This window comes from Brienomyrus brachyistius, chromosome 4, assembly GCF_023856365.1.
Source record: "Brienomyrus brachyistius isolate T26 chromosome 4, BBRACH_0.4, whole genome shotgun sequence".
Classification (NCBI taxonomy): domain Eukaryota; kingdom Metazoa; phylum Chordata; class Actinopteri; order Osteoglossiformes; family Mormyridae; genus Brienomyrus; species Brienomyrus brachyistius.
In genome coordinates this window covers 25,936,169-25,960,100 of record NC_064536.1, presented here as the reverse complement: position 1 = coordinate 25,960,100, position 23,932 = coordinate 25,936,169, and the positions used below count along the sequence as shown (strand labels likewise).

At 42.8% G+C, this 23,932-nt stretch overlaps 2 protein-coding genes across 4 annotated transcripts in view; both read right to left on the bottom strand.

Annotated features, from left to right (window-relative positions):
• The window catches only part of LOC125739888 (polymeric immunoglobulin receptor-like), a 117,971-nt gene that overhangs the window by 57,749 nt on the left and 36,290 nt on the right, over positions 1-23,932 (bottom strand). The gene's annotated exons all lie outside the window — the stretch shown is intronic.
• On the bottom strand, positions 1,666-15,394 carry LOC125739890 (polymeric immunoglobulin receptor-like). Its single transcript, XM_049010437.1, has 10 exons — positions 15,104-15,394; positions 8,411-8,755; positions 7,430-7,750; positions 6,835-7,179; positions 6,058-6,363; positions 5,617-5,644; positions 3,380-3,477; positions 3,213-3,262; positions 2,711-2,812; positions 1,666-1,936 (listed from the first exon to the last, which is right to left on the bottom strand). The coding sequence occupies exons 1-10, from the start codon at positions 15,141-15,143 to the stop codon at positions 1,844-1,846; spliced, it is 1,728 nt and encodes a 575-aa protein (XP_048866394.1). The 5' UTR covers positions 15,144-15,394; the 3' UTR covers positions 1,666-1,843.

Below are 23,932 nucleotides of genomic sequence, written 5' to 3'. Positions count from 1 at the left end.
AGGAACACGACATGGAAGACAGAGGCAAGTCAGGACTACTTTATTTGATAAATAAAATATTGATGAAGTTCTCTCATTGGTCTTAGGTCACGTAACATATGCCAGTTCCTCCTATATACTGTAATATAATCCAGTTGCATCACACATTAAAATGTACATATTTTATTTTTATGTTTAAGGATGGGATACTGAAGCGGTTTGCCAAGGTAAAAAGTCTCTTGTTCTGCTTGTAGCACAAAACACATGTACCTACTGATGTGGAAGACCAAATCCTCCACTTTGTTCTCCCTTTCTGAACACAGTTTGATGGACAAAGAAAATACCTGAGACTTCTCTCAGAAGATAAGTTTGCTTTTATTTGCAGAGTGTACTCAGTGCACAGCAGCAGAGCGTCCCTGTCCCAAATGCAAATTACTTTGCGGCAGAAGTAGAAGAGGCTGTTGTTTCTTTTGAAATAGACCAACCACTTTCTAGGATTTTTTTTCACCACTTACCAATGTCTTGCTGTAATACTGGGGGTGGCCATTTCTTACATTACTCTCATTTCTTGGGAAAACAGAGTTATGTGGTACCTCACTTGGTTCTTTGCAAACCAGCCACACCCGGATTCTGTCTGTCAGAGCTGACGGCCAGTCAACAGGGTCTGTGGAGGGAGGGGGGTGTCGTCGGCAGCAACACTTGGTGGAGATGCTGCTACAGGTGTTTCTAATGAAGAACACAAGGACATTAGTTTACACATGTATTATCAATTAGTACTTAAGATATGGAAACTTCAAACAGTGCAAAATGGAATTAATTTATTTTGCGTATGTCGTGCAGGGATGTGCACATACACACATATACCTCACCCCCCTTCCCACACACACGGCTTTGTAATTATATTTGTGGGGACTCTCCATTTATTTCTACGGGGAAAATTCTAATCCCAACATGATGACCCTAACCCCTACCCAGCCCTAACCTTTACCATAAGTTTGGCATTTTTACATTATTGATTGCAAAATGGCCCCCAATACGTCAAAATAACAGGATTTTATTACGTTGTAATTAAATTATTGTATTAGTGTTGTACAAAGTTAGAGGTGCACTAATTGATAGATTCCCCCCCTCTACCATCCCCTACTTCCCCGCTCCAGTGGGGAGATTAAGGTTAAAGTTAACTCACTTATTTATTATTATTATTATTATTATTATTATTTTATTTGCTGCATTATTTTTTATAAATTATTTTGTATTTATACAACATATTCATTAATATATTCTAACATAAATTTAAATGAATTCAATACAAATTATTTATTTTATTTTTTTTACAGGTGACAAGAATATACCTGGGTTACAATTGACGTAAGCATCCTGGGCCTGGCGTCAGGAAGGTGTAAGGGGTTTCACTGTCACTCAGAGGCGTTTCTCTGTCACTCAGAGGCGTTTCACTGTCACTCAGAGGCGTTTTACTGTCACTCAGAGGGGTTTCACTGTCACTCAGAGGCGTTTCTCTGTCACTCAGAGGCGTTTTACTGTCACTCAGAGGGGTTTCTCTGGCACTCAGAGGCGTTTCTCTGGCACTCAGAGGCGTTTGACTGTCACTTACAGGCATTTATCTGTCACTCAGAGGCGTCTGACTGTCACTTACAGGCATTTCTCTGTCACTCAGAGGCGTTTCTCTATCATTCAGAGGCGTTTCTCTGTCACTCAGTTGTTTCAGTCAAACATCAGTAAAACAATGTGAATCATGTATCACAATCTACTTTATTCGTATTGATAATAATAAAATGCAGAATAAAAACAGAAACAGTTTTTGATATTCTCTTTCTCTACATCAGTGAGGACAAACACCATCATTTCAGGGCCTGCCTGGCGGGGGCTGGGGGCATCTTGCCACTTTCTCTTGCCGAGCTACGGTGCTGTAGACGATCTCGTCAGAATCTGCTGCAGCCTGGGGAAGCAGACAGAAGGTCTGAGTTTAACTAGAGATGCTTTTTAGCTTTGGGGTTGTAGTTGTGCAGGGGGGGTCATTGTACTGATTGACTGACGTTGCAAAATGCTAACACACATTTTACAAGCAGCTACATTGTTTTCTGGTTTATACATAGTGTTTCAATAAACGTTACCAAAACCGAGATGTAAAAATTTGACAATTACGTTTTTACACTTTATAGAAAATAATATTGCAGATTTGCATCTTTGCTGTTTGTCAGTCATGGGATTGTGACAAATTATGTTATTTTGAACAGAAATACATGATGCCTTGTTTATCTTCTTGCAAATACGTGAACATCATTAATATTTATCTTTGGTAGCTTGTGGTATTTCAGGCCGCAACCACATATAAAAGAATAAGACCAGAAACAAAGGTATCACTCTGCCCCCTGGTGGACACAAGTCTTAACCCTCCAGACTGACGTAAACTACACAGGGAAGTATGAGCAACACCACTTAGGAATGACAGCCCAGGTAAGCACTGAGTGTTAAGCAGCCTAAGGAAGGACGCACTGTTACTAGGCTGCATTGTCTTCAAGACTGTGGCAGCACTGTTTCAAGCAGCGGAAACCCAAATTAAATGCATGGATTTTCATTTATGGCACAATCACCATGCAACTCAAGCATCATGCAACTCAGTTTATGTTAGAAATAATGTCTCTTGATGGATGGATGGATGGATGGATGGACGGATGGGGCTCAGTTTATGTTCAGTTTGCCAGGTTCTTACCATGTTGTCTAATGGCATGACCCGAGTAGATGAACGTGCTGTATTTCTAGCTTTTGCTGTTACTGAGACGTATGTCACTTCATCCCCAGGGTCTGCAGTGGGCTGGAGAGGGAAGAGATGCTGTAAATGGATACTGTAATCATATACTATTACTGTTATACTGTATGATTACAAAGAGGACACACAATGTAAATGGATACTGTAATCATATACTATTACTGTTACACTGTATAATTATAGAGAGGACACACAATGTAAATGGATACTGTAATCATGCACCATTACTGTTACACTGTATGATTACAAACAGGACACACACAGTAAATGGATACTGTAATCATATACTATTACTGTTACACTGTATAATTATAGAGAGGACACACAATGTAAATGGATACTGTAATCATGCACGATTACTGTTACACTCTATGCTTACAAACAGGACACACAATGTAAATGGATACTGTAATCAGGTGCCATTACTACTACAAGACACACTTACAGTGAGGGCAGCCTTGTTTTCTCTGTTCCTGTTTCTGGCCTGTGTCTTTGCTAAAAAGAAAAAAAGGTGGTAATTTAGGAAAAACGGACTCATTTCTATTTCTTATACAGTCATTACATATAGCAGTCAGAGGTTTTCATTAAAGTTTCGAAAGCAGCCATTCTTACCCGATCTTCTGCACAGAATCATGACAACAAGGAGCAACAGCAGGATCAACAGCAGCAGCACTGCTAAGATTCCCACAGAGAACGGCAGTGTGGGATCACTGGGGAAATATATAAGATGGATTTCATATTATCCGGATTTAAGGTACCCTAGGCTAATTCATTTTTAACAGTTCTCTATATGAGTAACACCCAGTAATCATGTATATCTGCAGGGTATATATCTGTCCACAGAAGGATTACAAATGGAATAATCATACAGCTCATTCTGAACACGATCATTTAATACCAACTGACAACAATTCTGCAAAAAGAGAGAATCCTGTAAACATCACCTACAGAGAAAGTAATTATATAACTCCTGTAACAGGCAGCCCATAAACATCTAAGGTTATGCTGTTTTACATTTCAGACAATGGTGAACAGAAATGCAAGGATATTTCCACCTCCCATACTGGAATTCTGAAACAGGACAGCATGACAGTTAAGTCCACAATTCTGATGTCATTCACTGTTTGTCAGGATCAGTCGCTGCAGTGTCTGTCGGTTCCCTGTATGCCCAGCAGGTTTCGCTGGCCTTCCCTTTCCTTTCTGTGTTTCACAGTCCTGATTGTGTTCCCCTGCTCCTCGGGCCACTGCATGGCTGAATGGGATGAACGTGTGGCTTAGAACTGTTGGAACCAGGCTTCCCCATGTTTTCTCCATGCTAGTTACGTTCTTGTATTGTTCCTTGATTTTTGTATATTTTGTTTCTGCTTTTCCCTGCCCGTGTCTAGTTTTGTAGCTATGTTTTGTTTCACATATTCACTTAGTTTCTTCTATTGCGTCAGTCTTTAGTGCTTGTTGATTACTCTCTCCTATTCCCCATAGTTCCTAGTTCCTTTTGTGCTATTAGTAATGGCCCACACCTGTCCCTCGCCATGCCCTCATTGCCTGTGTATATTTATACCTACCCTTGCCCTTGTTCCTCAGTCGGTCATTTTACGTGCTTGTATGTGCTGTATTATATTTTCTTCCTGCATTTTCCTGTCCTGTTCCCCAAGAAACCTGTTTGGTGTGAGTTTTTCCTTCTGTGTAGTTATTGCCTGTTTAGGTCTTGGTTAATCCCTGGCCTGTGTTTTCACCAATCATTGTCTCTTTTGTTCCCGTCATTCCTTGCTTGTTGTCACCAAGCCACACTGGGGATCATCCCTTCCATCACGCTGTATCGTAAGACTGTTTCCTACTGCAGACGATTCAAAATGAGCACAGCAGAGCTGGCAGAGAAAACACCAAAATGTAGGATTCTTCCGGTGTATCTGATTTACAGATATATCACATATCATCTATATATGCAGGAGTGCAGCTATAATGTCTGGGCCCCCTGACAACACCTTCAACAATGATCACCTGGGGGGGGGGGGGGGAAGGGGGCCCACGTGATGAGTAAGCGAGAGTGTGTGTGTGTTTGTGTGTGTATGTGTGTGCGTGTGTGTGTGTGTGTGTGTGAGCGGGTATACCTATCTTTATGGGGACACAACAACGTGATAAATATCTGCTTTAGAGGGAAAACTCTATTTTATAAAAAATTGGTGACTGCTATAAAAAAACTAAAAATGCAAAAACTCTTGTATCTTGCTTGGTTACTTATGGTCATGGTTAGGGCAGGGTGGGGGTTAAGGTTGTCATAGTTAGCTGTTAGGTTGAAGAAACTGTTAGTAATCATTTGTTATCATTTCTGTATAATCAGCAATGAGTCTAAATATGTATATACGTTATTTTGTTTTCCTTTAACCTTATACTTTAGATTATATTAGTTTACACGTATCCTGAGCACGTGTTTAAATAGTTGTCCACCTAAGGAAAACCAGAACTTCTTCTTACTCTCACAGTCCTTTCTTTGTTCTCACTCCAAGACCCCTGCCCCCCATTGACTATAAATAAAGGTGCCAAGGGGAACCACCCTTTGTAACACATTCCTTTGTAGCCTAGCATGCAGAGAGTGTGGTTACCCTTGTGCAAGTAAAACTCTAAGTGTTGTCTCGTAATTAATGGTGTGTACAGAGTTGGAGTGGAAAGCCTGACGCTTTCTCCAACATTAGCGTTAGCATTTTTCCCATAGAAGTGAATGAGCGGGCCCCATAAGGATAGGTATACCCTACATGTGTGTGTGTGTGTGCTTGCGTGTGTGTGTTTACTGTAGCATTTGAGGCCCCTATAGAGTGCTGGACCCCAGGAATCTATCCGGATACATGTCTTACCTTACACTGGAATCTGTAGAGTTCTGTCCTGATGAATTGGATGTCGAAGGAAGGGGAGAAGAAACAGCATTTCTCAGTGTCGTATGATGGGTTGGCACATTAAATACTGAGGATCATGTAGAAGAGCACTGGATTAGTTCAATATAAATGAAGACTGAAAATGTGGCACCATCAGCAACTGTAAATACACGAATAATCACATTGTGCAGAGATGCGTATTAAACAGCCAGCGTCTGATTCACTACAGTCTGCTTTTGTTCCAGACCTCAACTGCTTTTTACATTGATATATATGCAAAGGAAGCTCCTATCAACACCAAGGAGGCTTTGCAGACACTGACTGTATTGACGTAGACCTGAATGAAACACGTCAATGAAATTCTTTACTGGGACATTCAATACATGACTGTCAGGTCCTAAATCTACATTAACAACAGCTTACCTTCCCGGACTATCAGGGACAGAGAGGCTTTGAAACTGCCATCCACACAACATGAGTAATACCCAGAATCCTCCTCCTGCAGGTTCCTCATCGTCACATAAAATACAGTTTGGTCACGGTCATCAGTAATTGACACTTTCCCTCCACTCTGTTCCCGGTTAGACTGTGCTAATATGGAGCTGCATTCATCTCCTCTACTCCAGAATTTCATTGCAGAATTATAATATTTATTATAGTAACATGGGATGGTGACAGATCCTCCTCTCTCTGCGGAGACCCAGCTCACAGTCCTCACAGTCGTAACATCTATGGGGACAAAATATGAATGGGGGAGGGTTAGGGACACATATTAATAGAGTCTGAGCAGTTACATGTGGGTATAATAGCACTGATTATGAAGTCAGACAGGTACAATCAGTCTGGGGTGCAGGAACTGTGCCTGTGCCTCCTCTGTCCATCCACCCAGCCCTCACTTCACCCGAACTGGCCTGCCAGTGTGTGGCACAGTGCCTCCTCTGTCCATCCACTCAGCGTACTCTCTGCCCTGTTGGCTGTGCAAACCAACAGGACCCAAACCACTGCATCCATGTCTGTGTTACAGCTTCTTTCAATAAATTTGGAATATGTGTCCTGCAGTGCAGTAAGGAACACTAAAGTTGTAATAGATGTTGTAAAACAACTTAATCCCAGTTTCATAAGTGCTTTGGAACCACTCATCATGAAACATGTGTGAAATGACAGAGATATAAACACAGAGAAAAGGTTAAATGAGCTTACCGGCACGGACTGTAAAGGTCAGTCTACCAGAGGAATCCTCAGGTCTCCCCTGACCACCACCCACAGCACACCAGTAATTCCCAGAATCTGACTGCTGCAGGTTCCTCATGGTCACAATGAAGACTAAGTTCTGGTGATCATCAGTGATGAACACCCTGTTCATGGCCAGTGGGGAGTCACTGCGTGTCTCATTGCTGCAGGATCTCACACTGTCCCCTTTACACCAGGATTTCACTGCGTTTTTATGCTCCTGACCATAGAAACACGGGATGGTGATGGATCCTCCTATTTCTCCTGTTAACGTCTTGAATGTCACCACTTTAGACTTTCTTGTAGCGACATTAGCTGGAATAAAATCAATTATTTAGTCATAAAGTCGTCTGTTTCACTGGAAATGCATTCAGTCCCCTTCCAGCTGCATATCTTGGTCACAGTGCACAGCAGGTACACATATACACAGCACACAAGGAGGTCGCAATCAACACTCACAGCCTGCATGGAGGGTATATACTGCTGAATACAACCAACTCTGTATTAATTAATTAACACATGACATTTTTCTTATGAATATAATTTGAGAAAAATGAACATTTACCTTCTTGTACCATCAGGGGCAGAAATGCTTTTTCATATGTCTCACCAATCTTCACCTCACACCAATAATTCCCAGAATCCCCCTCCTGCAGGTCTCTCATGGTCACATAAAACACCCTTTGGTCACGCTTTTCAGAGACTGACACTTTCCCTCCATCCTGTGTCCTGTCTGATTGTGCAGTTCTGGAGCAGGAATCCCATCCATCTCCTTTACACCAGGATTTCACTCCAGATTCATAAGCTTCATGATAGTAACATGGGATGGTGACAGATCCTCCTCTCTCTGCAGACACCCAGCTCACGGTCCTCACACTCTGAACTTCTATGGGGACAATTCATGCAAAATGAAGCATTAACAATGTAAAATAACAGAGCTGGGCAGGTCACATATGGGGATTATGGCAGCAGCAGGGAGTGAGCGAATGAATGGAAGGAAGGACACATGTTCACACAGACATATACAGGCATCGAACAGCCCAGCCTGACAGGGCAGGGACAGCAAAGTCCTGATGCATCATTAAACTGCACATAAATTACCATTTTCATTCCAAGGTACAATGGGCCCTCAGAGCTTATTTTAACAGGAAATGGGTGTTAAGAGATATTTACACTATTTATGACCAGTTTCATTCCACACAACAAATTATTGTCAATTTAAGCAGTTAGGACGCAGTGGGAAAATGGCTCTTTCATAAACCTTTGGACAGGCCTGCTTTCAGTAAAACTGAATATAGAGGATAAATTACAATACAGACAAATGAAAATGATTTCAGACCTGGGTGTTTAATGGAAAATGATCAGATCTGATTTTGAGAATCAGTATTTGAACATTCTTTGTTATATGTAAAGCAGAGATGCTGGGACAGAGTGAAAGATAAACAGAGGAAATAATGAACCACCTCTCACATCACATCACATCACATTATCATTAATGTGCTACCAATGAGTGAGCTATTAATAAGAAAAAGATCAAACAGCTTACCAGTAGAAACCACCAGCTCCAGTTTCCCAGAGGAATCCTCAGATCTTCTGCATCCATCATCCACACAACACCAATAAGAGCCAGAATCCGAGTGCTGCAGCTTCCTCATGGTCACAATGAAGACTAAGTTCTGGGGATCATCAGCGATGGACACCCTGTTCATGGCCGGTGGGGAGTCACTGCGGGTCTCTGTGCTGCAGGATGATGCGTCTTTCCCTTTACACCAGGATTTCACACCGTCTTTATGCTCCTGACCATAGAAACACGGGATGCTGATGGATCCTCCCACTAGTGCTGTTAATTTTTCAAATGTTTTCACTTTGGAACTTCCTACAAGGTTGATAACTAGAAGAAATCAGAGATAGTCAGTCATAGAATGTAATTTAATCTGGTCCCAAAGCCACACCACTTCCCAGCCTACTTCTTTCCAGAATTAGGATCCTGGAGAATAGAATGGAGGAGATCTGACTCCCTACACAGTGAAAGGCTGTACGCTGGTCTGCACCAAGTCCGGATCCACCAGATAATTGCGGATATCACCACAGAGCGAGACAGCTGCAGTGGTCCACAGCAGCATGCTGACAGCCACTGCCTCACTGCCTTGTGGGCTGTCTGGGACGACCAAAGGCTAAGGGGAAAACCCTGAGAGAAATGGGGTGGGGGCAGTGCATGCAGGCGGAACTCGACAGACCGAGGAACCGGCAGCTGTCTGCAGCTGGGCAGGGCTACCAGTCGTCTTGGGCCAACCTCTTGTCACTCGAAATGGGCCCGTCTCAGCCAACAGGTGCTACTGGGAAACACACACCCCCTGTGGCACTCTAAGGCATCTCACTGTGCAGATCACCAATATTTACCCTGGTGATAAACATCTGGAGCCAACCTCAGATAGTCTAGCGGCGATTGGGTGTCAGGTGATGGGGGCCGGTTTGAATGCACTGGAAGCCGCTAGTCAGACCCCTGATTGTCAGTAGTACAGGGTATTGGTCACTAGCAGCTGGGGTTCAGTGGCAGCTGCTCTCAGAAGACCCCGGTGTGACTTAGCAGCCCTATTCAGGGGTCCTTAGTGGGGAGAGGCCTACAAATGGTAGCAAAAAATGGTGCCCACTCAACCCCCTCCTTATGGAACCCTGCTTAGTATGTTTGCGTGCAGCTGTGGAAATCAATGCTACAAGATTTACTAGACATCGGTTTCCAGCTAAAACTTTCCATCACAGACGACTTTCATCTCACCCAGTGCATAGCAGAACATCACCAAGCACAAGAGCTGCAAATCAACATCCATGGACTGGGGGGGCTTGCTGGCAGAGGAGCTGAGCTGCTTCTAGTCAGTAACCTCTCTGACTTGGGGCTCCCCAAAACTCCCCCAACTCTCCTGCGCCTTGATGAAGGACTTTCTCACCAACCACCGCTCGCTCACTCAGCACCGGTTCTCCACAAGGCTGCCTGCTCAGTCCACTGCTGTTTGCCCTCTACACCCATGACTGCAGTCCAGCCCACACAGAGAATACCGTCATCAAACATGCTGATGACACCACGGTGAAAGGAACGACTCTGCCTACAGAGATACGATCTTGAAACTGTCAGCTTGGAGTTTTGGAGGGTCAATAAGCTGACAATGAACAGCATGAAAACAAAAGAACATTTCCTGGCCTTTCCAGCTCCTGAAGTCCCATCTCACATCACCTCCTATCCTGGAACACTTTTCCCTCTCATGCTCCACCTCTGTCATTTGTGATGCCTCAGCTGTGGCAGTTGGAGCTGTACTGTCACAGCTGCAGGATGGAGTGGACCAGCCCATTGCTTTTGCCTCCCAAACAAAGATATTCTGTGGACGAACGTGAGGCTCTAGCCTGTGTCTGGGCCTGTGGGCGGTGGCACATGTATCTTTATGGCAGCGCATTTACACTGCGCCACTGACCACCAGGCCCTGACAGCCTTGCTTGCAACAACTGGTACAGGATGCAAACCACTATGATTTTACCGGTGGTCTGAGCGACTTCAGCAGTACAATTTCACCCGGTTTTACCCCAGGTTGTGATAACGTTGTGGCAGACCTGCTGTCCCGCTACACCCAGTATCCTGCAGCACCTGACTCCATCTCTCAGGAACCAGACCTCAGCCAGATGATGCACACACCACTGAAGGCAGCTGTCTCCGTTGATGAACTCCGGCTGGCCTCAGAACCAGACCCAGTCCTTCCTCAGCTTCGTACATACATTCGCACAGGCTGGCCGACTGAAGTCTCTGCTGAGGTGACCCCTTACCACAGGGTCAGGGATGAGCTTTCATGTTGGAATGAGCACTGCGTAGCTCGTGGAGCTGTCACAGTGGTGCCAAGCAGCCTTCAGGCCCGTGTTCTTAGCATGGCACATGAAGGCCATTTGGGCATTGTACATGTCAAACCACGTTGTAGGGACCTAGTATGGTGGCCCGGCATTGATAGGGACATAGAAAATCTAGTTAGGGATTGTGCAGCCTGCCTTATGAGCGGGCAAATGGGCTCACCTGCGCCACCCCCTCTGCAACCTCTGGTTTGGTCCACCCATCCTTGGGAACATCTCCAACTGGATACCTGTGGGGAACTACATGGAGTTCCACACCAGCAGCGGTTCCTCCTTGTGATGTATGATCTCCACTCTAAGTGGCCTGAAGTGGTCTCCACTGGCACTGTCACGGCACGGGTACTCACTGACTTTTTAGACGCCCTCTTTGCTCGATGGGAACTTCCTCTGGCTATTACGAAGGATAATGGGCCCCAATTTGTGTCTACTGAGATCGAAGCCTTTCTGACGGATCCAGGCATCCGTCACATCTGCACAGCTTAATACCACCCCCAGGCCAATGGCCGAGTATAGCGTGCGTACTCCCTGCATCCTAGTTCTTTGTATTTGCGTATACCCTTAAAATTATGTTGAATAATGACTTACGAACATTTCAAGTTACGAACGGTCGTTCGGAACGTATCTCATGCGTAAATAGAGTGTCTGTAAAAGGTTTTCTTTCTATTCAAAAATGGTGACATATAGAAACTGACATCCAATTGGTCATTGCTTTTATTAACGCATCCAAAAATTGCAGAAATCGAATACTCTCAATAAAAACAATAAAAAGTCGTATCAGCGCAAATTTATCGAACTTGGTATGAAAGCCTTTATAAAAATACATTTCAATCTATGTGTGGATTACTTGGATTGTTACCAACATCTGATGTATATTTCATGTCAATAGCCCCATTAGAAATATATTTACTGAGAAAAACATCCAGTGCTTATTTTTGTTTGAATGTGACGATGTAATTTGTTCATTTTAAAACTCTCGTTACTTAGTACCTCTCCGCACAAAATGCAGTAAGGACGTTCCTCCCCATTTAGTAAGGCTTTCATGAAACCAGCTGGAATGCATTCTTCTTTACATTAATGGTTGGACAACAACTACAAAACATGGCACAGACAACAAACAAAGCTATTCTGACCGAACAGCTGATTGACCGCAAACACGCATTCAGTGCTGCCAACTATTTCTAAGAAGTAGCTGAGCTATACCCAGAAAGTCGCTAGATGTCGCTAGATGACATCACAGGCTAATTTGAAGGTCGATGGCATCATCACGTCATATTCACGTTCATCCAAGTGCCACCACATTCTGTTCACTTTTCTCCTCCTCTGTACCCAATATTCATATATGGTATTGTATTTGAATAAATTTCAAAGTATTTCATTTATGATTACCTATTATATTTATGTTTATATTATTTACCACTGTACTATAGAACAATCACTGGAAAATCACAGGCTATTAACATACACACGAAACCATTTCAAGTTGCAGTTACCTTTTAAGTTATGTGCATATTTTCCAGGAAAAAAACATGTATTTGCAAAAGAACAAAGTTTGGCTGATATAGCAAATGCACAGGATATGTTATGAACTGTTAATAATAAATAGATATGTAATTATGTGCTCTAGGTCAGGTTTTTTATGGCTCTGTAACTGGCTATTTTAATTTAAAGGTCATACACATGAACTATGGCCATATTTACAAATGGAACAAAACTGCAAATGGTTGTTTGATCTGATTTCTATTCTCGATCATTGATTTCTTAGTTTGCTTCTGACTGCACCCATTTGGCTGAACAGTCATTCTACTGCATTTGAGTGAGGGAGTGAAAGAACTGCAACTGCTGCGGAGACCAACTGTTCAGACAGGTGTATGCCTGCTGCATCCCTATACCTTTTTACCTCAGCTCGGAATCCAGTGGTGTTGGCTGTTTCCTCTAATCTCTGAAGGTGACCAGACCTCAACTGGCTGATGATGAGGTCAGTTATTGCCAAACTACATCCAAAAAGAATCCTTAGCATAGCCATGTCATCCAGGCTCTTAGTTTATGTTGTTATGCTCATGTACCAAAGCGAGTGTTTGTCTGACTTCTAGAAAGATTTGTGTTGATATACACAATATTGCCAAAAATCCAAATAATTCAAGTCAGATGTTCCAATCACTTCCATAGCCACAGGTGTATAAAATCAAGCACGTAGGCATGCAGACTGCATCTACAAACATTTGTGAAAGAATGGGTCACTCTGAGGAGCTCAGTGAATTCAAGCATGGTACCGTGATAGGATGCCACCTGTGCTATAAGTCCATTGGTGAAATTTCCTCACTACTAAATATTCCACGGTCAACTGTTAGTGGTATTATAACAAAACAGAAGTGATTGGGAACAACAGCAACTCAGCCCTGAAGTGATAGGTCACGTAAAATCACAGAGCTGGGAACAACGCATGCTAAGGCGCACAGTGTGCAGAAGTCGCCAACTGTCTGCAGAGTGTTGGGAACTTTTTCAGAGACCAGGAGACGTTGGGATATCATTCAAGCAGAAGTTACTCTTTATTGAGAACTCGCCGAGCGTCGCTGTAGTCATCCAAGTCTGACTAAAAAACTCAGCTCTGGAGAGTTTATACTTTACAAGAGGGGGAGGATACAAAGAGGTGGAGACCACCTACACAAAGCATAGTCTAGTACAGGAGTCAGCCTGCTAACGGAAGTTCCCCAGCCCTGATCTCCTCAGCATAACAGTGGCTTTCAAATGCATAGGTGCTAATCTAATCAGCCTGACAGTATCACCCAAACCTTTACATTCTCATAGAGACAAAGGCACAGCCTGGCCTTGAGATTAGCATTCCCATTGACTGTGGGACCCTACCCAGTGGTCAGGAAGTACATAAAGACAAAAGGTTAATGTCTCTGACACCTGGGGTACAAGACTTGATCGTCTTAGAATGTCACCAATTTTACCTCAAAATGTAAAACCCAATGTACATAACTTGTTCAGTTTGTGTACTATTACGTTGGAAGCTAGATTTAACATTTTATAAATTTGTAATCCTACAAGAGTCAATAGCTACAGACCTCCAAAGTTCACGTGGCCTTCAGATTAGCTCAAGTACATTGCGTAGAGAACTTCATGGAATGGGTTTCCATGGACAAGCAGTTGCGTCCAAGCCTTATATCACCAAGTGCTATGCAGTTGGATGCAGTGGTGTAAAGCACACTCCCACTGGACCCTAAAGCAGTGGAGACGTGTTCTCTGGAGTGACGAATCACGCTTCTTTGTCTGGCAATCCGATGGATGAGTCTGGGTTTGGTGGTTTCCAGGAGAACGGTACTTACCTGACTGCGTTGTGCCAAGTGTAAAGTTTGGTGGAGGGGGGATTATGGTGTGGGGTTGTTTTTCTGGGGTTGGGCTTGGCCCCTTAGTTCAAGTGAAAGGAACTCTTAATGCTGCAGCATTCAAAACTTCGTGGGAACAGTTTGGGGATGGTCCCTTCCTGTTCCAACATGACTGTGTACCAGTGCACAAAGCAAGGTCCATAGGGACATGGATGAGCGAGTCTGATGTGGAGGAACTTGACTGGCCTGCACAGAACCCTGACCTCAACTTGACAGAACACCTTTGGGATGAATTAGGGAGGAGACTGTGAGTCAGACCTTCTCATCCAAAATCAGTGCCTGACCTCACAAATGTTCTCCTGGAAGAATGGTCAAAAATTCCCATAAACACACTCCTAAACCTTGTAGACAGCCTTCCCAGAAGAGAACTGCCCCAGAGATCTCTCCCTCTGGGAGGTGGGGCTGGACGTAGCAACAGGAAGCTCAGCTCACTTCCATATTGACGACAACGTTGTACAGAAAGTAACTAAGGTTTGTCAAAAATGTTGCTAGAATTGTCGTTAGGTGCTTTTTCAAAAAAAAGTCACTAAAGGGGTCCGAAAAGTCGCTAGATCTGGCGAAAAAGTCGCTAAGTTGGCAGAACTACATGCACTAAATTAAAACAACCACTACAAACAGATCACTCTGATTGGATAGAAAGTATTCAATTCGATGAAGATTCACCATCAAAACTGTGACATAAACCATGGCGTTTGCAGCGTCCTCTGCAGAGGTTTGCAGGTGTTCAGACAGACTTACATTTATTTATGAAAAAAGTAAATTTAGGAGGTCAAGAATGTCAGCCATCAAACATGGTACTTTCTGACATGAGTTATGATCAATAGCAAAGTTTTTGTTACAATTATTGTGTTACTTTCCAAGTAAAAAGTATAATGCAAGACAAGAACACACCAAAATTTTTGGAAAATATCAGTTTTCTTTTTTATCATTCAAGAGAAAATTAAGAAAATGCGAAGCTTTACCTGGTGACCCTATAAAAACGAGGAAGAGGAGAGGAGCCATTTCTGGGGTGTCGATTCTGCCTTTTAGCTATATCTGTTGCTATCTGGCTGTAATAAACCGACTGTCTGTCCTCATTCTGAATGTGTCAGTGCATTAAAGAGGGGCCTGGTAGAGAGGGAAGGAAGGAGATCACACACACACACACACACACACACACACATACACGCAGAGCATCAACCACAAACACCCTGAATCATTGGAAGCTACAGTTGAAACCAAAAGTTTACATACACTGTATAAAAAGACATAGAACTTTTTTTTTCTTTTTTTCCCTTTCAGTGTTAGGCCCGTTTGGATTCCCAAAATAATTTATATTTGCTAAATGTCAAGATAATGTGTGAGAGAATTTTTTAGAGATTTTTTTAGTACTTAGCAAATATAAATTATTTTGGGAATCCGAACGGGCCTAAAACTGAAAGGGTTTTGTATGATTTAATATCAGACAGTAAGAAAAAAAAAGTTATATGTCTTTTTATACAGTGTATGTAAACTTTTGGTTTCAACTGTATTTTCTTAACAGTTTCTGCATCTTTCATAATGAGTCGTCGTCAAGGCTCTGCAGAGAAGTGGCAGACATGTTTGCTGTTATTTCTACTTCTTTAACTAAGACAGTAGCCTTAAATGATAGTTACTAACATTTATATGAGAATGCTTTTTTATGAAGTATGAACATTTTGTGAAGTATGACAGGCAGCCAGGATAGAGCCCCAGAATCCACATTCCTGCAGAATTCCAAATCATCCTGATTTAATTCACTGCAGCTAATTAGCTGGTTATGATGAGGCTGCAAAATCAGATGGAGGCATATTATAAACACCTCTACATTAGGAAGTTACTGAGGTGTCATTATAAAAAATTCTACCGAAAGAGTTTAAATGGCTCCCCCATAAACACAAAGTGAGGTGAGCTTTGCCCCAGCAGGGGGGTGTATATGATATGCTTCCTCTTTATTGTCATGCAACACAGGATCAGTCTTAATGACCAGATGACCAAATAGTTTGAGATGTTTATCTTTCAGGGTGGAGTCACATGACTGTGGCAGAGAGGTGACGAAATGACAGCAACAGACACCTTAAAAATAACATCTTTTATTAATAAAAAAAAACAAGATGCATCAGTTTCAGCAAAGCCTGTATACAGTCCTCTCTTTAACTGAGATCAAATTATTTTTCTATCACGCATTTTCATATTATCCAATATCCCCAATGACAGAGGAGACAGTGGAAAATAAAAACTCCCTAGCAAGAAGAAACCTCTGGAAGAACCAGACTCAAAGGGGGAGCCCAAAATAACAAAGGAACTCCAAAATAAGTCCCGATTTATAAGACAAAATTGTGAAGGCTGCAGATATAAATGCCGAAGGCCCAGTGTTACAAGGCCTCCTGGCTACATTTTACTTCTGCTAAACTGTACAGAGAGCCGTGTTGGTAAGTGTGGGTCACCAGCTTCAAAGGGGGAAAAAACTGCCAAAGCCAGCAGTGACAAAGTGTCAATCTTCACACCCGGCCTCAAGTGACACGTACATCAATACATGTGTTTGCAAGTAACATACGCTGCACATTTTCCATCACATGCAAATGATTCCATATGATGTGATTCCTTAGCTTATATTTTGAAAAATCTGCAGTGGCAATATTCAACACAGACAAAAGCATTTTAAACAGATAAAATAACAAAAATGGAAACTCGAAGGCAACAATGCATGAAAGAGGAAGTTTTTGCTCGTATAACTTCTCCTTCTCGCAAATGCAAACATGGCACGCAAGACACAGCCAAGGTTTCACACGACAACAGGGAACTATTTGTACTAGCATCGACATTAACAAAAACACCGGTTATTTACAGACATCTCCCAGCATACTCGGCTCACTTACTGGGATCCGTTATACGGAACCATCTCGCCGGCGCTACAATATTTAAAGTTTAATACCAATGGTTTACTGGAGAGATGCGCTCATTGCGCTGAGCATAAACGCCGGTCGCAAACCGAAGGAGATAATTACGGAGCTACAGCTGCAGACAAACAAATACTGAAGGGAAGGAGGACAGGGAAGGAGGAAACAGTGCAAAGCCCCCCTTACCCACCGAGAGAATGGGCGACGGATACTAAGATCGCTTCGGAAGGAGCTGGTCGGACTATCCGCGACAGTGAGCTAGAGGGAACCGCGACTGCAGGCTGACACGCCGGACGGCCCTGTGAAGCCAGACGTCTTCCAGCTCATAAATAAAGCGGAAAAGCAGGGAGGGGACAGATTGGTCGTTTTTACTGTCGAGGTGGTGTAACCCGACCCATGTGCCTGTGAAAGAACTAATCTGCATCCAGGACATCGAGTTTCTTACCGTGAACCGAATGCCTTACTATGTTTTTTTCTGGTAGTAATTTGATTGATGCTCATTGAACACACACAGCAACTTAACATCGCGCACACGATGTTCCACTGCAGCTAAGCAGCAGCTACAACATAAATGCGCCTCATGACTACTGTCAAGGAGCCGCCATTACTGTTTACATCTCATCGTCTGCGTGCGCGAGCGCGGCGTGTGACGTCATGAATGTGACCGTCGCGCAAATTTAACGCAACAACCCAGCGCCCTGATTTCCATCTCTGGCGTGTCTATTCTCAGTATGTCAGTCGTGCTATCTTCTGCAACACCTTCAATAAATTAACTCATTTTCTCAAGTGAAAGACTAGTGAGCACAGGACCTGTTGGAGTCGCTGCTGCTCCAGGGTCCGGATGAGAAGAGATGACCATGGAGACTTGAAGTTGTTACAATAAAACTGTTTATTCACCTGTTGTTGTTGCAAATCGATTTGGGAACAGACAGTACACACAGCACTTACAGTTGATGCGCAGCCCAAGTCTGTTCTGTCTGTCTGTTCGAAGCGGCTGTGTCTGTATCAGCCTTTTGTACCTTGTTCCCAGAAATACCCCCTTTTTTCGGCTTTGCCCCTTGAGCTAGTACTTTTCCACCGGTCCAGCAGCTATTTTTGCAACACATTTCTAAGTAACTCAAAACAAGCTTCTTTACGGTTAAAGCGAAAAGCTTTGTGGTTAATGCTATGTCGGCTCGTCTTCTTGTAAATAATCTGTAATTAATACAATGCTTGCTTAAGCGGTTTCTCGACGTTACTTTCGTTTTACTTGAAATGTTCTACTTGAAAAGTCAACCTTCTATTAATATAATGCTTGCTGAAGCAGTTCTCTATTTGCTGCACCTTGTCAGGCCCTATATTCCACAGACCCCATACCTGTTCTATGCCAGTATTAAGGAAGCTTATAGGTGTTGCAAAATTGAGCTCTACTGATGCTCTTTCTTACTCACGGCCAACGACTTTACGGTGCTGTCTCTTATAAAGGCACCTACCTTCTGAACTGACTGTATATATTCCATTTGCCATTTTCACTATATTTACCATTGCACTGTATTTTAATTCGTTCCTTGTTTCTTTTACGCCACTTTCACTGATATATTTACGGAATATCGTTTCTTTATGTTCTGGTGCAGATTTTGCTTGTTTATCTATTTGTCTTAAGTAACACTCCGTAGTGACAGAGCCTGTGTAAAACGATATGGTTATGGTCTTTACTACTGACATGGCAGTTGCTCAGAACACAAGCAGAGCAGTATAATCACACACAGCATATATTCCAGTCTCAACATGATTGGTCTCATCATCCGGATTTAGTCTGAGATAAAAGGCCACGATTCAGCGACTGCTGCAGTAGCTCCATGTTCTTATCACAGCTATAATGGTACAGATTAAGTAAACGAGTCCATGCAGAGCTCGCCCCCTAGTGGAAATAATCAGTCTAACCAGGATTACTGTGACTGTGGTAACTGCTGCAATAGTAAATGCATCTATATGCTTATCAGTTCACAGACACAAGTGACTAGGTAGCAGTCACGTTATCAATTTCTTTTTATTCAGTGGAAGACCCGTATTCACTCCTACTGTAGATAAAAATATCAGCCTGTATAGGTCCAATGTTTTGAACAACTAGAAATACATCATAACTCCTCCCCCCGATTCAGTCACCTACCATTTTGAATTCTGTAATTGGCACATAACAGTGTAAGACTGTAAACTCATAGAGCCACTTATCTCTTCAATGTTCAATGGCAAACAGTTGCAGTAAGTCACAGTTTTGATGTAGAGTGGGTTGAAAAATAATTCGACCCCTTAGACAAATTAAAAATTTCCTGTAATATTTTTCTTTGAAAATGCATCTTTAGTTTCACACTGTTACATATAAATGAGCGCCTCGTGGACGATACATTTTCACTATGAAATCCTGAAAATCAATTTATGCAATAATGATAAAGAACATGTCAGTGAAATCTGCTGTTGAATAAGTATTGGACTCCTAATAACTTGGAGACTGTGTGATTGTCAACAATACAATGAGGTTAATAAAAACAGGTGTAAACAACAGATGAATCCTCTAGCTTGTTGACTGGTCCATAAGTCATTATTTAGGCTAGTTCTTAGGGACACAGAACTGAGAAATGAGTACAAGTGGCATATTTCATGAAACCTCAAAAACTGACAAAAATGAAGACAAGGGAACTGTCTAATGACTTGAGAAGCCCTGTGACTAAAAAGTTTTAAGATGGCAATGGTGCCAAGAAGATTGCCAAGCTCCTTAGCCTCAGTGTTTCCACTGTGAAGGTCATCATAGGAAAGTGGAAGACAACTGGAAGCATAGTGACCCAGCCTAGGTCAGGCTGCCCTGTTAAAATAACAAAGAAAATGTCAAAGAAACTAGTCAGAGAAGTAAGAGCAAATCCTAAGGTGACTCTCGGTGACCTGCAAAGCTCAGTATCTGCAGCTGGAGTGGATGTGCACAAAACGTCATTATCAAAGGTTTTGCACAGAGAGGGTCTATATGGCAGAGTTCCCAGAAAAAGCCAAAACTAAAAAAAATGTCATCTGCTTGATGAGCATTCGCTAACAGACATATTGCCAAGAGTCGTGCATTCTGGAGTCATGTACTTTGGTCTGATGTGACCAAAATTGCACTTTTTGGCCTCAATACAAAGACGTTAGTCTGGTGGATGGAAGGGAACTTCCAATGGTCCGGAAAACACCATACCTTCCCACCCTTGTCTGTACTGAATACAGGATGGGATAGTAAGAAGTATATCCAGATTTTGGAAGAAAACCTTCAAACGTCAGCCATCAAATTGGGACTCGGACAACGCTACCATTTTCAGCAGGACAATCACCCGAAACACTGCTCAAAGGTAACCAAAGCATGGTTTGAAAAAAAGGTTTAGCAGTGGCCTAGCTGAGTCCGGATTTGATTCCAATTGAAAAATTGTGGTGTGATATCAAAACTGCAGTTCCCAAACGAAAGCCTTCAATCTTGGTCCAGTTGAAGCAGTTCTGCAAGGAAGAATGGGATGTGGTAAGCTTGTGGATGGCTATCCAAAGTGATTTCAAGCAGTTTTTGCCACAAAAGGGTGCTGCTGCCAAGCATTGACTGTGTGTCATGTGATGGGGTCAATTACTTTTTCAACAGCATTTTCAAAGCATGACTGGCAATTTGCATTTTTTTAATTCACCAAGCTCTAATTGTTTCAAAACATGCACACAGAGGAATAGAAATTAACTGTGATACTCTGCTTCTGTGATTTTTATAGGTTGTAATGATGTAAGATGGAAATTTGGTGGCTTTCCAGAGGGGGTCAAATACTTTTTCAACCCACTGTAAAATCGGTCTTTCTCTTTTATAAAGACTAACAAAAATAAACTAAGCTGAGACTGGGGGTAGATTACAGGAGCCAGAACACATCCCTGTATTACTGCTGTTCGCACAGGAATAGCGTCAAACTCTTGAGGTCCCATTATCACATGAGCCATGATCCCTTCCTAAAATGATCTAATGATGTTCACAAACTTGGCTGAACAGACAAATTTTTCACATACTTTCCAAAGGGGTTTCCTGTTCACAGTATCAAATACTTTGGAGAGATCAATAAAGACCATAAGCAGGTCCTGATGTTCACAACACTTTTCTTTAAGCTACCAGGCAGTGAGAGTCATATCAACAGCACTCCTTATCTATCTAAATCCACATTGTCACTCAGGTATCACTAATTCAAGTGATGTTATCAGTCGGACTCTTCAACACAGTCTTTGACAGCACTGTCCTGCAACAGCAAGGAGAGAAATTGCTGATGAATCGGTGGAGTGTCCTTGTGCAGAGGTATCCTCCAAGCCAGGGCACTTATTTTTTATGGAGCGGACAGCTGTCAGAACCTCTGAGAAGGTTGATGTCTGACAGGGAATGAATAGTGGGGTATTCAGGCAGATCTTCAGGTATGGAGTCTGCAGGACCGTGATGCTTATGAAAATGGTAATGGCAATGACCAAAAACCAGCCAGGTAGAGGGTAGAAGATGACCACCTTATCCAACAGTACCTCGTACATCGGAGGATGACTTCAATTGACCATCAAAATGAATGGGAGACATTAAGTACAGGTGTAAAGTGCACTGCTAGGACAGCGTGTATCAGGCTCCCAAAAGCAGGACTGAAGACCCATAAAGCAAGAAAGAAGCCATTCATCAAAGCAAGGAAACCCCAGGCTGGAGTTCGCAAAAAAAAAAGATATTTTACACAGATACATTCCCATAAACTGAGAAATAAGTGAAACTAAAAATGCTTGTGTGATCTCTTAATTTTTTTGTGTGAGTTGTATATGGTTTTAACTGAGTTGTAGAAATTATGGATAAGATTTCTGTCTGCATTTTCTTGGATTTTGTGTGCCTTATTCCTCCAACATTCATTCTCCAATGTCCTCAAAGTCTTTTGTGCATCCCTCCAACCTGTTAGCCATTGTTCTCTTAAGGCACTAGATGACGGGTTGTTCAGGGATCCCCTGTGTACCTTGTGCATGTTGTCCAGCTGGCAGATGATGGTCTCTGTGTTCTCATCAAAACAGTCTTGCTTTTTTAAGGGTCTATATTCAACAGGTTGAGCTGCTGCATCAACAAGGATGTTTCAATGTCTTTTAGCTTCCCAGCCACGGGTCTCCAAAGCTCATCTTTGGAAACTCATCTTTAGCCCCAGTGCCTTTCAGCCGGGCATAGTGTAGCCTTTTCTTGCCAGACTTTTGTATTCGGACAGGGGAGCAGATTGTCGTGTGTAATTTGGCCACAATCATGTGATGATCCGTCCAGCATTCTGCGCCTCTTGTAGCATGGGTTATGTGGACGACTCTTCTTTTATGGGATCAAATTTGTATTTCAAAATTAGAAATTAGTAAACTTATTTGATATTTTATAGAACAGAACACAGCACAAAACAAAGCACAGCAAAACATTGAGAGGACATGCTAAAACAAAAGAGTGAAAGCAAAAGACCAGTAGGGGTCACCGGCACACCCCACCCTGGAGAGAATGCAGCTGAAAGCTAAGGGGAAAAGGACATCCTTCTGCATAGACCAGAATCTCAGTGGGTCCTCAGAACACAGTGTGCTGGGGTCACTGAGGTAACACTGCATCTCAACTGTGTCTCAGCATAGATGATGTATTGTTATTGCATGACAAATCATAAGGACAGACCAAACACCGGACCTGTGGACAATATATGCCGTTTTTTTATACGTAAAATACACATAAATAAATCACAATATACGGTATTGTAGTGATTGCTGAGAGATCATACCTACGTCTGAGAGGGTCTGAGCACTCAAAAGGAAAAGTCAATGCAACAGACATGGGAGAGACAGCAAACGCATGCATGGTGGCCAGTGTTGCCGGGGGTAACGTGACGGTTCAGTGCTTCTACAGCAGCCAACACACGAAAATCCTGCACCAGTGGTGCCAGGCGGGGCACTGGACTTCCTGTACAACAGTAGGTTTGACACACACCCTCATCAGCGACAATGGGAGGGGGGTCTTTGCCGTGATACTCATAGAGCTGGAAGGGAAAGACCAAGGCTGGCACTGGTGTACTGCTGGTGATGTGCAGGTCCCTGTACATCCAACAGCCTATGGAACCCATAACCAGATACTAGCCATTATGGTAGTCATAGCAACTGGGCTTCTATAATTTAGAAATTAGAACAGCCCTTTTGACCATGAAAGCGACTGCCATTTGTCAGACAAACCATTAACTCATTAAATCATTAACTTTCCAAGAATTTAAGTGAAGCATCACATTTTCATCCCACAGTATATGTAGGCATCTGCTCAACTATCAGAATCTTCTGGACTTTCTGGTATGACACCATTGATGCAACAGGAACATAATTAACTTGGTTTATATTAGTTTTGATCTCACAGTGGAACTCGTGACTGAAACACTGCTCTGAGAAACGCGGGCATTTTCCTGTAAGACGACTCCATCAGCACTGGTGCCAACAATATCTTTCCCACTGCAGTCTCTCATGTCATGGCCTTCCCTGTCGCTGCCCATGGTCTCCTCTCAGTCACAGCTGACACCATCACCTTCACTGATCCCACTGACCTCTGCAGAACCACCAACCAAACCATCTCCGTACTCAAGAGCCCTGAATTTAACATCACCATCTTTGACAGGTACTCTACCACCATCAGTAGGACCCTATACCACTGTAATCTGATGAAGACAGTCTTTAATTTATTCATAAGGTGGTATGCAGTCTAGTTTGGTATCGTCCCTTGCACCTTGGAGGAGCTGAAAAGCAGTTGGCATAAGGGGCAATGGATGCCTGGCTCTCTGTGAGTAGAGTTACCAGGTTCTCCCCATGTTCACTCCCACTGTCAGAATGCATGTGGATTTGCTGAATTGCTTTATG

Coding starts and splice junctions, on each gene's coding strand:
- LOC125739890 (XM_049010437.1), bottom strand. CDS start 15,143: ATGGCTCCTCTCCTCTTCCTCGTTTTTATAGGGTCACCAG. Junction 8,756..15,103: donor CGTTTTTATAGGGTCACCAG/GTAAAGCTTCGC, acceptor GATTTCTTCTAG/TTATCAACCTTGTAGGAAGT. Junction 5,645..6,057: donor GTCCCTGATAGTCCGGGAAG/GTAAGCTGTTGT, acceptor CCAATTCATCAG/GACAGAACTCTACAGATTCC.